We start from the raw sequence: 16,236 nt of genomic DNA, 5'->3' as shown, positions 1-16,236 counted from the left end.
AACAGCTCGAACACAGAAACACGAGAACACAGACACATGCGGCTGGGTAGACATACAATGATCTGACAAGAGACAGGGGAAACAGAGGAACTAAGTACACAGAGTAATTAACACAGGTGTGGAGCACAGGACACAGGTGAAACTAATGAGGGTAATCAACAAGGAGGGAAACACAAGGGCAGGAAGTAACTAACCTGGAAACACAGGGGATTCAGAACTACAAAATAGAGAACACAAGACAAAAGTGACGTGAAAGTATCAAATGTGCATCAAATCCACCTTGGCCGTTCACACTGAACATAGCCTAAGAAACACCAGAAAGTACAAAAAGAGACATGGATCACAAAACACACAAGGGACACAAAGGATCACTGATACTGAATAAACACAGGCGAAACCAAAGCATGAAACACATGGAAAAACTGAGCTAAACAACTCATGACAGGTGAGCTCTACTTCAGACGAAACCCTTTTCGATCAGCTTATTTTATTTTTTCTTGTTATGATTGTGATTGTGACTATTTCTCCTGCTGCTTATCCAAATAAAATTACTCACTCATTCATTAATTTACTATAAAGTGCTTCCAAAAAATCTTGTGGGAGGATAGGGCTTAAATTGAAGGGAAATGTAGGAACACAAGAGCTAATTTTGAAAATGTCTTAGAAATGTGGGAACATAGGGTCTAATTTTCAGTGGAAAAAAAAATTCTTAGAAATGTGGGAACATAGGGATGACCCCGATTTTTGAACACAGCTGTCATAATTTCCCCACATTTCTTTGCCAGTCAGTTACATGAAACTTTATTTATCCTGTATGTCCTTATCTTATGAATAAGTGAAATGATAGAGAAGATTAAGACTAATGATTACCCAGCTTTCTCACTTAACGCCCAGCTGTGTTAAACACTCGATCGTGATTCGTCAGAACCCAGTAACTGGTAATTAATTCTGGATAGCAAGAGCTACGTCAGGGACAACCTGATCATACACGTCATATCATATCCTTTCACAGAAAAGAGTCTGGCACTTTATAAAGTGTATGATAAATGCCAACAGGATGAGGACCTTATACAGGCACTGCTGTTTTTTTCTGCATCTGTTCAGAATGCCAATGGAAAAACCTCTAAAAGTTTGGCCTTTGAATGATAATGTTAAGTTTAACGTCAGTTCAACCTGCATGTAGGCTGATAAGAGCACTGTTGCCATGGAAGCATTACCAACCGAGGGACTATTTTATTAAGCTGCATAAATAAATCCTTAATAAAAGAACACAATAGTTAAATCAAAACTTAGCATCTATCTTTAATTGGTAGCCAGGGAATAAGAGGCATAATGTAAAGACCAATCCGTGGTTAACATGCTGTGTTTCAATACAAGTGTTGCTCAGAAGAGATCCAGTTTCTACTTTCACCTTTACTTTCTGTGTTCTGTTGCTTTTGACAACTGTAGATGGACCTGTGGGGTTTTCAGCTGCGTTATCAAGCATGACAAACTTTAACTCTTTCACTTTGCACAACACAGAAGACTTAACATCACGAAGCGTCCTGCTGCAGAGCAGACACTTTGCATAGATTCACCGGCCTCACAGAGAACTGGGATATTTTTCAGAGGTTGATCCAAATGTTAGAATTAGTCATTTCGACCCTCTCTAGGTGACCTGCTGATTGCATTTTGTAGTTCATCACTGTGTGATTCATGAGAGGATCTCATAAATAACAGTCTTCTACTAGCACGCAGGTTAATCAAGAAGCTGCATGTAATCATTACGATGTAGCTGCAGTAGCAATTAAAACAGTAATGAAAGAAAGAAAGAGCATACTTTACTAATATTAAAAAAACATATACTGATGCAACTAGTCTGTGATGACTGTTACATTACACAGCACTTTGTCACTAATATGTGGTGAATAAGGTCAGTTCTTTTCTCTGTTTCTTCTAGGGGTGAGTATTGGCAAGAACCTCACGATACGATAGTATCACCATATCACAATATTGTGATATTGTGATATTCTACACAGTCAACTAAGAAAAAAAGTGAGATGGTGTACATGTAAATCACACAATATTACTCAAATTGAAAGGACAAATTAAGTAAAAAACTATTTGATTGAAAACAACTTTTCCACCTTATTGTTTTGAAATACTGGAGTTGTATTTTAGTTCCAAATCGGCTAAATAATGAATTTTTATTAAATACAAGAAAAAATCGATATTAAGAGTTGAAATATCAATATTATATCGGAGGTCAAAGTATCGCGATATATGAAAGAAATGTATTGTATTGGGATAAACCCCTTGAGATGTGCCATCTCATTTTAGAGGGGGTCCCAGACAGACAATAACAAGACAATAGAAAACAGTACAATACAAAAATATATATTGCTGTATCGATATTTTTTCACACCTCTAGTTTCTTCATATGTAATCAAGCTACTGTTGTAACTGATGTCTAATATAATCACTGTAAATAATGGTAAGATTGTTCAATGAAGGTTTCTACATCAGCAGCTGTTTAAAGCTTTAAAAAAAGTTTCCCACTTTTTTAAAATTGATTTTAAGGCAGAGACAAAACATAAATAAGTAAATAAGAATAATAGAAAGATGCTGTAATGTTGACAAAGATTGAGGGGATGAAATGTACAGCACCAATATAAGAGTCATACAAAAAAAAAAAAAACCCTTGCATGCTTCAGCGTGTTACAAAGTGGGTTGGTGACAGCTCCATAAACATCAGTGTCATCTGAGATACCGTTCCAGAAGGTTCAAGAGCAATGCAAGGTGGCTTAATAGGGAGATATATTTGAGGAGGTCAGCCATTTATCCAAGAGGGGCTTCCATATTTTCTGTATTACTCTTTTAATGCAGCTATACATACTGCTGTCACAGGCAGCAGGCAGCAGGCAGCAGGAATGGCTGCTATGCAAGATCACGACACACACAAATTGCTTGCCGGACTCGTCTGTAGTGAGCAGGTAGTTTTGCAAAATAGAGTCACGACAGGATGAGACAAGACCATGACGTGAAGTATAACAACCCGCTCACTATACAGTATGTAATCCTTTACTTGCTAGCAAGCATCACGAGTGAGGAGCATTTGCAATACAACTCATCTCTACTATCTCACTTCTGTCTTTGCTTAATTTAAACTGTAAACTTAAAATATATATATATATTTTTCTCATTAGCGTCATTTCCAGGTTTGAGGTGTTCTTATTTCTAAGGCCACAATGATCTAAAAAATATACATGGTTCACAGCAGATGTGAGTGTAGTAGTGGGTTTATCTGCAGTTTCTAAAAAAGAATTAATGCACAAAGCCCTCCCTGAAAAAATAAGGTCAAAACATCTACTAGTGCCTCCATTTTTATGTGATCCCTGGCAGGGATGATGAATACATTTGTTTTTGTTACAGGATGGCTCACCCTCTTGCACAGTTATGTCACCACATTAGAAACTGGCTGGATATTGAATCATACACTTACCATCTCCAAAAGGCTTAAACGCTGCAGTTACTCTCATGAATTAGGCACAGACCTGAGGTAGCCTTTCATAAGCCAAACACTGAGTACACACACACACACACACACACACACACACACACACACACACACACACACACACACACACACACACGCACACACACACACACACACAGGCGCACAGTATGCAACACTAAACTAACACTAAGCTCCATGTTCTGGTTGTTTTCTTTAAGTTATCTCCTGAAGTTACAGATACAAAGTTTCCAAATGTGACAGACAGACTTGACAAACATACAATTAACAAAGCAGCAGAGAACAGTGTTTCCACAAATAGAAATTTCCATCTCCTGTCACATTACTGACCTCCTTCTGGCTCTGCTCCCTCTCTCTCTCTCCACTCCATGTGCCATCACCACCCACTTACTGCCTCCTCAGCGGGAGAAAGGTTAATACCCTGCTCCTGTCTGTGTCTGCTCTACCCTGTGTGTGTGTGTGTGTGTATGTGTGTTTATGCAGTAGGAGTGCATCTCCAGTTTCTGTTTTCTCCAAGTACAGTATAACAAAACCACAGACACTGTGGATACAAACAGCTGAAAACGACTGGCACATAAACAGCTTACACAGTTTCTCTCCAGACTCTGTATCTACCTACATTTGTATGTACTCTGTGTTGTACTTTTACATATTTTACGTCATTGTCAAGAAGATTCTATTAAAGTCATTGCAAATTAGAAGCAGTAGCAGGGATTAAACCTTTAAGGTTGGCACTAATTTACACATTTCTTATCTTTCATCCCAGAGGCGACAGAGCACGATTTTATCTCCCTTTTGTGATTAAAACGTCTCATCCATCTAAAATGAAAACAGAGTTTTCACTTTTATATGTTTAATGTGCAAATAGTTACTCCCCAGCACCACTTTTAGACGAGCTCTTACTTCAAAGTTGAATTTTTAATGAGAACCTGTAGTTATCATGACATGTTACAGGAACAGGAACAAGAACTGCATTTGTTGGAGGCTGATTTCACGTGTGATGCAGTAGCAGGGGGATGTGGAATGAACTACCTATGAACTAAAGTATCCATGTTCTGTATTTTTAAGCACATTGATGCTCATTAGGGTGTTTTTTAAATAGATTTTGACACCTTGGAGGAACAAACGTTATCAGATTTCGGCCAAATAGACACAAGAAGCAGCGCTACATCAATATATTGTTGGTTTCGTTTTTTCAGGTGATTGTTAAAGGAAGAAGAATCTTTGTCACCCTTATACTTAAAAAAGTTATATGGAGTTATTTGATTATACACTCAGTTGGCCTGAGTGTATAATAAAAAATTACACGCAACACTAAAATAATAACCAGACAAACATTAAGCCCTGAGCACAAAACTTAAAGCTCCTGTGAGGACTCTTTCAGTGGTTATGAAACATGCTGAAATTAATAATAATGCATCTTTATGACTTACAAAAGCAAATGAGGTCATCAGCAATAACACTCTCTATTTCTATGTTGTTATTTTTAATGCCTAGTACTATCATGGGATAGGTGCTAGGGATGGGTATTTCAAGCCAAAATACTATTCGATAATCATTGGCATCTATTCGACGATTATTCAAATAACGCACACACACAGCAGGATGAGGTGCTGCTAGTAGTGGCCACTGACGGCGCCTGTCTCGATCTTTATGTCAGTGTTTCGCAGTGACGTGGCATAACGTGTATGTTTACATTTTACAGCCATGCTCAGTCTCTTGAAATTTGTGTGTAGTAGTGTGAAATTCAGAAACGGAGGAAATCGCAGGGACTGTCCCTAATGTTTTATTCTTCTTCTGTTACTTAATGCGGTTAGCAAACAGCTTTAAGACGCTCTAAAGCCACCATCTGGCAGGAATACTGTATTACAACCAGACAAGTAACTCTTTGATTTTTACAAAGTGAACAAATATTTGAAAATAATTGCCCACCCCTAATAGGTGCCATATAGGGATGGGTACCGAATTCGGTACTTTTATAGGTACCGACCGAATTCTGTTGGTACTACCGAGTACCGACCCACGTAAAATCAAACGGTACCATGTTTCGGTACCTGAACGCATCCCTGTGACTGTGAGGGAGTGGAAGAGGAGGCGAGTTTCCATATTTTCGCCCTGTAATAAAGTCAGAGACTGACCGGGTGGATGTCTCTGCACTCTGCTCCTGTGCGGGAGCGCGCCAAACGGAGCCTGCAGCTGACAGGCGCGCACACTCACCGCGAGGCAGAACTGCCTTACTGGAGGATTAAGTTTATTTTATACAGTCTATGGTTGAGACGGACTCTCTCGCTCCGACTACCTGCCCTGTTTATAACTGTCCCTGTGCGCGTGAATGCCCAACAAGTAAGTTGTGTGTCCTGTTCTTATAAAGAGACGGAGAACTGACTTTTTCCTGTCCGCAGGCATTCACGTGTGTTCACTGATAAACTCACGAAAGAGCAATTAGACGCCACAAGCATGTGTCAGCTTATACATCTAATCACCTATATAATCCTGTTTCTGTTTATTTCATGTTAAATTAAATAAATATGTAAAATTAAACAAATTAGAATGTTTTTTTTCTTTTTTAAATGAACATTTAAAACACACAAAAGTACCAAAAATTGGTACCGTTGAGTACCGGTACCGATTCCCAGGTACCGGCTATCAGTACCGTATCGGTTCAAATGTGAAAGGTACCCATCCCTAGTGCCATAAGAGGTGACTTACAACACACTGAATAAACAGCCCTATGCTTTATGTTTTACACAACAAAGAGTCATAAGGATTGACTTTAAAAAAAGCAGTATAAGATGCATGGTCAGAAAACACTTCCTGCACATGTACAAGACAAACAAGGATTTACTGCTTTGTCCACAGAGGGCGCTAACATTTGTACAAAATGTAAGAGCTTTAAATTAAAAAAATCATTCACATAATGTGTCCTTTATTGACCAATCAAATCCTGATATCTGGTATCTGCTCTACAGAATCAATTCACTGACAATTGGGCCAAGCCTTTCATTTCAGTGATGTTTGCCCCAGTGTGCGAGAACTATGTCAGAAGAAGGTGAGAGTTGGCATGCTCTCATGGAGAGCATTAAGGTTTCATCAGTTTGGAGGTATCCCATGTTACTCCAGCAACCTCTACTGCTCCATGCAATATCGAAAAACGACCTAAAGCAAAAGAAAGCAGGTACCGAATAGTAACTCAAAACACACGTACTGTGTCAGGATGTATCTGTGAGTTATCTTGGGATGGGCCATTAAATAGTTGTTGATATTTTCAAAAGTAGAATAATTCATGCAGGTATCATCTCTTCTGAACAATAGATTCTCTCCATTATTCTTACTTGGGGCCTGGTTGTAATGCCGTCCAACCAAAAGACGGTGGCTGTAGCTTATCAGAAAGCTGTAAAGCAAACATAGTACCAGGTGTCGGACTTCTTCAGCCGTCAAAGAGTTCTCTGTGTGTGTGTGTGAGGAACTCCTTCAAAGAAAACAACTAAAGTGAGATTGAGTGCAAACTGTGCCAGGTAAATCTAGCATATCAAAAAGTTCCTGCTGAAGAGTATGTATGCTTTAAAATCCCCCTGCTGTTCATGGGAATGTAAATCTGAGCTCGAACATTCCTCTTACAGCCTCTGAAAATGATGAATACCGATATTGTGGCCATCAAACTGTAATAGTGATGAAGCAGAGGGTGCACCTTTATTTAATAACTATCTTCACATTAATGCACTGTTGGTTACTGAACATCGCTACAAAGTTCTGCCCCTGTGGAAGTTGAACAATGAACCTATTACTCTTAACTCCCCTCCACTCTCTTACTCAGGCATGATATATTACTCTAATAACTGCTGGGCTGCAGTATTGGAAACAAGGTGCTGTGTACTGCTGCTGCTGCTGCCGGACAAATTAAGTAATGATGACACTGTTTCAAAGTTGCAGAATTAACTCTATTTTCTGGCACAACTTTTATGTACTTTAAATCCAAAATCACTGGCTCTGTGATGCATTACTCAGCTGTGATTTTTCACCTGGCCCATCTGTTACTGAAAACTAAGTAAAGCAGACACAAAGGCTGGACTTCGGTTTACTTTTTAAGAACAGACTCTGATCTCTGCTCAAAGCATAAGATTTGAAGCATCAGCACTATGAGAAATGCCTCATGTATGCACAATATCATCATCTCCAGGGATTAAACACTCTGAATTATTCCACCCGATGCTTTTTAACAACATGTTCACAATAATTTGGGTTTCTCCCTGAATAAAAAAGTGCTCCACAGGGGGAGGACTGTCATCTGGAGAATGTGTTAAAAAGGGAGCATTCAAAACAGTATTTTCCCACTAACACATCTGCCAAGAGAGAAGCAGGCCATTATCCTGAAGGATGCCCAGTTTGCAAAGCACAGACACACAAATATACAGTACAAGGCCCTCATTAAAGCAGCTCAGCAACATGTAACAGCTCTCATGCCTCCATTGCATCTTCTTCCAGGCTGTGTCACGGCTAATGTCGTCTCTGAATGTGCCATTTTGCCTCCACGGGGGTTGTTAGCACTGCGGTGCCCGGTGCTGGTGTGATTGCCTGTGTCGGCTGCAGGATTATGGAGCGAAAAAAAGAAGCAGATAAAGTTCACGGCTGAATAATTGATCGTGCGTTGGAGGGGTCACGGGGTGGCAGCGAGGATGAGGAGGTGGAAGTGGAAGGCAAATGCCAGCAGATGATCACTACACTCACCTCAGCCTGTGAGGGCTTGTTAGCGGCTTGATCTGAATAGCTCTCTGCTACATGGAGATATCCAGATAATGAGATTTGGGTAATGAACCAGGGTTATATAATAGTCATATTCCATCGCCTAACTACTGAGGGTTTTTAATTTAGACGGGAGAAATAATGGTCTTCTTCTCAATTGCTGCAATAAGTAATTTTCAGAAGGGAGTTTAACACTAACATTACATTGCAATTAGTGTGCTCTCACAAGAACTGCAGAAACATGAGCATTAAATAGAGTAAAGGCATTGTTAATAATCCAAAAAGACTGTAGCAAAAGTAGCAAAAAAGTACTATTTGCGACACGACTTCTTATTGTTTTTTGTAAACCTCTTGTTAAAACATTCCTCCAAGGTTCAATCCAGATCAAATCATGTTGACAGATGTATTTTTTAAGTTAACTCTGGAACATTTCAAACTCCAGAGAGAGTTTGGATGGCCTCAAATGACCCCGATTTCATACCAGGGTTGCAACAGTGTAGATATAAACAGTGTGTTAACTCTGGCATCACTTCCATGTGTAGGGTTGTTAGCAGCTTTGATGGCATGTGTCAGACATATGGGCCAGGTGGGGAGGACTTTTATAGGTCCTCACAGCTCTGTGACGGCTTCTATAAGATGCAAGTCTTGGCTCGAGATACGTAATGTTATTCAAATATTTATTGATGCCTACAACTCAGGGATCAATAAAGGTTGAATATATAAGCTTTACCATCACATCACATTATAGAATAAGGACAATACGGATTGTGTTAGACAAAGATGGGCAAAAGAGCTGGACTCCCTAACAGAAATCTAGACCAAGTGTCACTGTGCTCCACTGTTGGAGGGAATGTGGAGAAGTGATATATTTTGGTCCTGCCCTCTTATTCAGTTTCACTCTCAGTACACCTCGTTCTTCCCCGGGCATGTCCCTGATAGACTGAGTAAATACAAATCCTACCTCCTAAAGATTCGGTTCACATCAAGTAAAAACGCTGTTAGAAAATATTGGCTTCAGAAAAGCTGCAGAGCAGCTGGACTCTTTATTAATATTGTTAAACAAATACATCTTTCAGAACAAAGAACGTGGGGCAACCAATGGTGTTTTTATTTATCAAGTGGAAAATAACTCTCACGACTATGCTTAAGTAGGCTTCTTGTGCCATATCTTTTCTGTCTGAGTGGTATTTGTTGTATTTTGCTGTTCTAAAATGTCACAATAAAAAGTTTTTTATAAAGTTAAGTCTGAAGGAGGACACAAATGAAAGTTAGATATTAAGTTTTAGCTGAAAAAAGGTCTCTGTGCCTGCTCCTATGTCTTTGTTTGCACATGTTTCTATGAGTCAGGAGGTGTGTGTGCAGAGTCATGTCTCTCTTTGTCCCAGAGTTAAAAATAGGGGCTTTAGTTGATCTTAACAGAAGGTTTTAAACAGATTTACCTCTTATTTAAAGTAACTAATTCACTTTTTCCACTCTGGAAATGGATGCAAATAAAATCAGCCGTGATTGATTCTGCTGCCACATTTTCTGCTGATTTCTCAGCAGCAGACTCTGTAGCGTTTTATAGACTTGGCCGTGGAGGGAAGGTAGATATGAAACGGTCTATGGATTAGCAGAGGTGGTTACAGAGCACAGTTGCACACTGCTTGTGTGTGTGCCAGCCCGGTGAGTGTGGAGTTATTGATTTGCAGGTCAAACAGACGCTAGGAAGGTGAGGTTTAAACCAGGCTAAATCTGGTCGAAACGGAACGTTTTGTAAGATGTTGAGGATGAATCCTCTTGACTTTGTGATCTCCGGACATTTCCTCTTTGAGGTTCATATTTAGTCAGTGAAACAATACAACAACTGGATTGACTGGAATAAAATTTAATCTGATTTTATTACCCCATCCGGATGTTTTGTGCAAATCTTTGTGATTATTTAGCTTCTCTAATGCCATCTAATCAAAATAAAAGTCACATCATACTTATTTTTTTAACCAAACTGCAAAACAATCAACATTCCTCTCAGCTTCAGCCACACTTTAAGCTTAACACTATTCAGTAAATACAAACACGCCAACACACTAAAGTAAGAATGTGAATGTAATAACTTCTATACCAGTTATATCGTCCATGTGAGCATGTTTGCGTGCTTATGTAAGCGTCATTCTCAAATCCCTGCTGTGCATCACTGCAGCTCCACGGAGCTGAGCATGACTCTTATTGTTGCTACACAAGGCCCCATTATGGTACACTTTACTCTTCTCATGACCTGTATTCAACTATATTACACCCTACTTAGTTGCCTGGTTTTACATAGAACAGAATAGAATAGCTTGATGTTTAATCTTGCATAATTTATGAGGATACTCTTCATTTATATGCATAACAGTCACATCCCTTTTTACTATACTGACCTAGTGTCCTATTAAATATGCTGTGCGATAATTCATCTTGACATACGTCATATATCTACAGTGTGCCGACGATAGCAGTGATCAGAGAAGCATTTTATGTGTGGAGTAACTTTACAATTATTCAATCTAATCATTTAGTCTGATCTAAAATAACTTCAAACAAGACTATTAAGGTTTCCAAAGGATGACAGAAAATTGTAATGGCAACTGAAATATGGCTCTCTGGGGTCTTCAAGCTGTAAGCATTATTTAATTTATCACAAGTCAATATGTTTGGATTTTAAAATGCAATTTAAAGATGTCACGTGAGGCTTTATGAAATTGAAGTGTCATGTTTTATTATGATTAAAGAACCATATATTAGCCCTTGATCTAGATAGCTACACATTAAATGTAGTCTTGAAATAACTGAAAGTATTAGTCTATGTAACCTAGACCCCTAAAAGTGTCTATTTCTATTTGGTGTTAGCAAAGTTATGATCTAAGAGCCAAACCGAATTGAATATTAGCATAAGACAATGTTTCATGGAATTGAATTGGGACAATAAACTTCCACTTTGTGCGATCTTAGTTCAAAACAAAGAGTTTTCAACATTGTTCTGTGCAGATCAGCAAAATACATTCATGCATTATATCATTCATATGACAGCAGTTTGATTGTTGTATGTTTGCTTCCCTTGTCATTGTAAATGCATGATCAGAAAATCTTTCTTATTAATGTTAATATCATTTTTCACCACAATGTCCTACCTTTTCCTAGAAATGACCTGAAATGTAATCCTCACTCCCAAAAAAAACAGACCTCACTCTGTCTCTGTTGCTATGTTGTGGTTTAAAGTTGTCCGGCTTTAAGCCTATATGGTCAGTATTGCATGTTGAAAATAACTTCTGCAAGACTATTAAGGTTTCCAAAGGATGACAAAAGTTGTAATGGCAACTGCAATATGGCTCTATGGGGTCTTCAAGCCGTATGCATTATACAACATGTAGGCTATCAGACCTTGATCTAGATAGCTACACATTAAATGTAGTCTTGAAATAACTCAAAGTATTATGATATGTAACCTAGACCCCTAAAAAGTGTCTATTTCTATTTAGTGTTAGCCAAGTTATGATCTAAGAGCTGAGCAAAACTGAATATTAGCACAAGACAGTGTTTCATGGAATTGAATTGGGACAATAAATTTCCACTTTGTGTGATCTTAGTTCAAGACCAAGAGTTTTCAACATTTTTTCTTATGCCGATCAGCAAAATACATTCATGCATTACATCAGTTTGATTGTTATTTGTTTGCTTCCCTTGTCATTGTAAATGCATGATCAGAAAACTCTTTCTTATTAATATTAATGTCATTCTTCACCACCATCTCCTACCTTTTCCTAAAAATGACCTGAAATGTAATCCTCACTCAAAGAAAACAGACCTGACTCTTTGTCTCTGTTGCTTTGTCGTGGTTTAAAGTTGTCCAGCTTTCAGCCTACGGTCAGTGTTAGGGTGTTGCATTGGTCAACAATATATCATCATTAAAGCTGGGGTTGGTAATCAGATTTAGATACACTTTTTGTCATACTGGTTAAAATGATCTTTATGTCCTGATGGCAATCAATACATAATGTGTTCCTAAAAAAGAGTTTAAAAAAAGGGCTTTCTACAGCCGGAGTAAACCTGAGAAAACACCAACCAATCACCGTGTTTTGGCTCCCCAAATTTTATACCAATCAAATCCCGTCCTGCCGTTCTGCCCTCCTCCTGCGCGTACATTTCCCCGGCGTGCACTCCTCCGAGTCCCCGTCTCCTGCCTCTGCTTCCCCTGACTCTATTTACTGCCCCTCTCGCTCGTCCTCGGGCCTGTCCCCTCTGACCTGATGAGGTGCTTTGCTCAGGACTGTAGTCCGGATCAGAGTCTAAAAAGCTCCCACCAACAAGCAGAATAATTAATGACGTTCAGTAAGTCCTACAGAAAATATATATTTATTGTAGCGTCCGTCCGGATGCTGTAGGGATGACGAGCCGATTCGTGAACACGTTGAGCTTTAATAACCGGTCACTGTCGGCCGTGATCACGCCAACCAACAAAACAACAATCAATGTTTGAATGAATGAAAAACTTCTCTCCTCTCTCCCACTCGCACACTCTACACCTCCGAGGGAGGAGGGGAGGGGTTAGATGGAGTCATGAGGAAAAGCTACATTCAAATTCATGCTGGTTTTCCGAGACTACCAACCCTAGCTTTAATGCACCTACAAACAAAGTAAGCCAGAAGCTGCAGAGAGAGAGAGAGGCGTCATGCAAGTGAGGATGAGTAGAACTCCCGTGGAATGGATGCAGTTTAAGTAAAACTCAGCATGTAACTCGTTAGAAAACCTTTTGGGGAGATTTTGCACTGACTCCCCCTCCCAACCCCCCCCATTCCTCTCTCTCTCCGTCCCTCCCTCTCTGACTCGGCATACATTTCACACTTGCCCGTGCTCTCTCTCTCTTTCTCTCTCTTCCTCTCTCTCACTCTCACTCACACACACACACTAACACACGCACACACACATTCAGCCTGCCGGTGCTGCAGTGGAGCAGACGCAGAGCTCTGGCGCGCTTGCTTTTTTTTCCGCGGCAAATCGTCTCATCTGTTGGAATAAGGGCTGCGATACTGGAGGGAAAATGTGGCCTGCTGTATACGCTGCTGCAGCTCTCACTTCACACATTCTTATTTTTGGCAACTGGAGCTCCTGTTCACACGTTTTTTTTGACGCGGTTGACGTAGTCTGCACGGACTCCAGCGTCTGATTCGCGCGTAATTTCTATTTTTTTTTTTGCGTAAAAGTCGTGAGTTTGGAATGTACCTGTGATTGAAAGCACAATGGTGGTTGAGAGTATTCAAATGTGTGGAGTTGCGTAGAAAACGTGTTGGGCTGCAGGATCGAGGAGGTTCGCTTGAAACTTGACTGATGAGCAGCTCCGCGTCCTCACATGATCACTTCAAAGTAAAAGCTGGCTGAACTGTCTTTGACTTTTGTCCCAAAAAGATCTAGCATGTCATGCATAATTAACCATGCATTATGCTAAACAATATGCCAACTTAATTATTTACTCAAGTCGGAATTAAAACTAAATACTTGCGTTTCACAATACCTGCAAAAGCTCGACGTACAAATCAAACTGCCTCCAAACACGTGTTGCGTTCACTTGCATCTCAGTTCGCGCATTAAATTGCCTAATCTGTCTCCGGATTTCTCTCCGCTGCAGCACCAGGGGCCAAAAACTGGCTCCAGCTCAGCTCACCTTGAACCATGCAGGCACTTTGCAGAAATCCCCCGCGGGTTGCTCACTCTGCCCGAAAGTATGCGATGTATCTCCGGGCTTCTTTCATCGTCCTTCTCCTCCTCTCCTGGCCTTGGCCGTCCGCAGGAAAGAAAAAGCTGTACATCGGAGCTCTATTCCCCATGAGTGGAGGCTGGCCGGGTGGGCAGGCGTGCATGCCCTCCGCTCAGATGGCCCTGGACCTGGTGAACAACAGGAGCGACATCCTGCCTGACTACGAGCTGGAGCTGATCCACTACGACAGCATGGTGAGTGTGTGCATGAGGAGGAGAGTCAGAGGAGGTGCGCATTTAAGGGGTGTGTGGTGTCAGTCAGTGAGGGACGTAAATAATGGTCTGCCTCTTAGAGAGACACTGCCTTTGTTGTGTCTTTTTTGAGCATGCTGGATATCATTTGAAATTACTGTTGCTTAAATTTTTTTCTTACAATCCAACATTTTCTGATTTTATGCAGCTTTAATTGTTTTTCAACCTCGTTTTTTTTGGCCCAAGAACAAAACAAGCCACCTTTTCAGCTTCACCTGTCTTTTCTCAAGTCCCACATCTCAAAGAGGAGCTTCATTAAAGGTCACCGTGTTGATAACGAACCATAAAGTTCTCCCTCTCCCTAACAAATGGGGCTACCGTTCCCAGTACAGCGCGAGTTTGTGCTCCATGACCAAACACACCTGCTGCTAGTTGCTCATCAATCATTTATCATGGTGGTATTTTAAAATGTCAGCATTATCAACCACTATAAATCCAATATCCGCCCCCTGACTGGTTTCATTTCCCCTCCGGTTTACCACCCACTGCTCTGACATACACTTTAATTAAAAATCAAGTTATTTATCTTTGTGAAAAACCATTCTCTTTGGACCTCGCTGTCGTGTTTCCTAATTGTTATTCTGAAAGTTTTTCCCCCCCAGAAGGAGCCATTTTTTCTCAACAAGAGTGACATGAAAACAATTACCAGATCTCCTCCTCTGTCTCCTCTCTTGAGGATGATTATCAATCACTCTGCAGGACGGATGCCTGGAGAGCAGCCGGGGCACCAAACGGTTAACTGTACCGGGGCTGGTTAGAAATTTGCTACGAGCTTTATTCTGATTGGTGTACACGGCTCTGCATTGGAATCCTGTTAAACAGAATAGCAGGGAGATGTAGGGAGCGAGTGTGTGTGTGTGTGTCTGTGTATGTGTGTAAGAGAGAGAGGGAGAGAGGAAGAGTTGGCATGGCAACACAGTTACTCTTGAAGCACAGAAACAAATAAGGTTTCAGCTCTGTGGAAATATGTGTGCAAATTCATATGCTGGATGTATGCAGAGCTCTCAGTGCAGTGCATGCTTTTTCACATTCTGTTGTGTGTACAGCTTGTTCTTTGCATCAAATGGATCAGACTTGTGTGTGTATGAGTGTGTGTGTGCATCTTCTGATTACAAGTGTAGTGAAGCAGACAGCCGCAGATGTAGCTGCCATGAACATAAAGATAAAGCAGTAGCATGAACAGATTTCGTAGGGATTGGGGAACATCACTCCTCCTGCTTCAGGAGTTGCTGGCGCCTCCGGCTCGAGAAATAGATGCAGATCCTTTGAATAGAACAGCTCAAAGAGGGCTGCTATGACATTGTGTGAGTGACGCTGGCTAATTCCTTGAATTAAGTCAAGGGGGGGGGGGGGGATTTTATTGCTCCTGCTCTGGGTATGCTTGGTTTTGAATGAAGTTTCTCCCCTTCAGATTGTAAACATTGTTCACCTGGCTGGAATAGTAATGAGGATCTTACCCTCTGAGAGGCAGGGAAGCAATTATAAGAAAGGGATTAATTAGCCATCATATTAACATCTGGTTATTAAAACCTGCTCCTCGTTCCTGTTTGGTCAAGGAACAAATCTCCATCTTGTGATCTCTTTGTTTAACTGTGAGATTAAGACGAGGGCGTCACTAGCCCCTTTGTTTGCCTGCATCTCAAGATCAAGGCGGGAGGAGAGTAATTATTCAGCAGGTCATCTTGACCTGAATTTATCAGGATGGGGAACTTTTATTGCATCATTAAAGTACTGAGTATTGAATACAAGGCATGATGATGTAAAGTAGTCGAACAGGTGCCTGAACACACACACACACACACACACACACACACACACACACACACACACACACACACACACGCGCGCACACTCGCACACAAGCACCAGTTTATGACCACTGGGTTCCGTAGTATCAAGCCATGTCCTCAGCTTGTTCAACATCATACAATATTCATGAAGCTCAACACTTAATCCCAGCC

The 16,236-nt window shown here is 40.6% G+C and overlaps 1 protein-coding gene and 1 long non-coding RNA gene across 3 annotated transcripts in view; one reads left to right on the top strand and one right to left on the bottom strand.

Moving 5' to 3' along the window:
- The window catches only part of LOC117822673, a 39,379-nt gene extending 25,093 nt beyond the window's left edge, over positions 1 to 14,286 (bottom strand). Inside the window, exon 1 of one of the 2 annotated variants that reach the window (XR_004633239.1) lies at positions 13,932 to 14,286. This is a non-coding gene — a long non-coding RNA (uncharacterized LOC117822673). Of the gene's footprint in view, positions 1 to 11,403; positions 11,453 to 13,931 lie in introns of those variants that run through there. The other variant, XR_004633240.1, reaches the window with a different exon arrangement.
- gabbr1a (gamma-aminobutyric acid (GABA) B receptor, 1a) overlaps positions 1 to 16,236 on the top strand; it is a 113,490-nt gene that overhangs the window by 22,196 nt on the left and 75,058 nt on the right. Inside the window, exon 7 of the mRNA XM_034697519.1 lies at positions 14,058 to 14,218. Within this exon, the coding sequence (XP_034553410.1) occupies positions 14,058 to 14,218 (161 nt within the window). The remainder of the gene's footprint in view (positions 1 to 14,057; positions 14,219 to 16,236) is intronic.

The sequence above is a fragment of the Notolabrus celidotus genome, chromosome 12 (genome assembly GCF_009762535.1).
Source record: "Notolabrus celidotus isolate fNotCel1 chromosome 12, fNotCel1.pri, whole genome shotgun sequence".
In the NCBI taxonomy this organism is placed as follows: Eukaryota; Metazoa; Chordata; class Actinopteri; order Labriformes; family Labridae; genus Notolabrus; species Notolabrus celidotus.
Note: the sequence above shows the minus strand (reverse complement) of the source record. Positions and strands in the feature narration are given on the sequence as shown.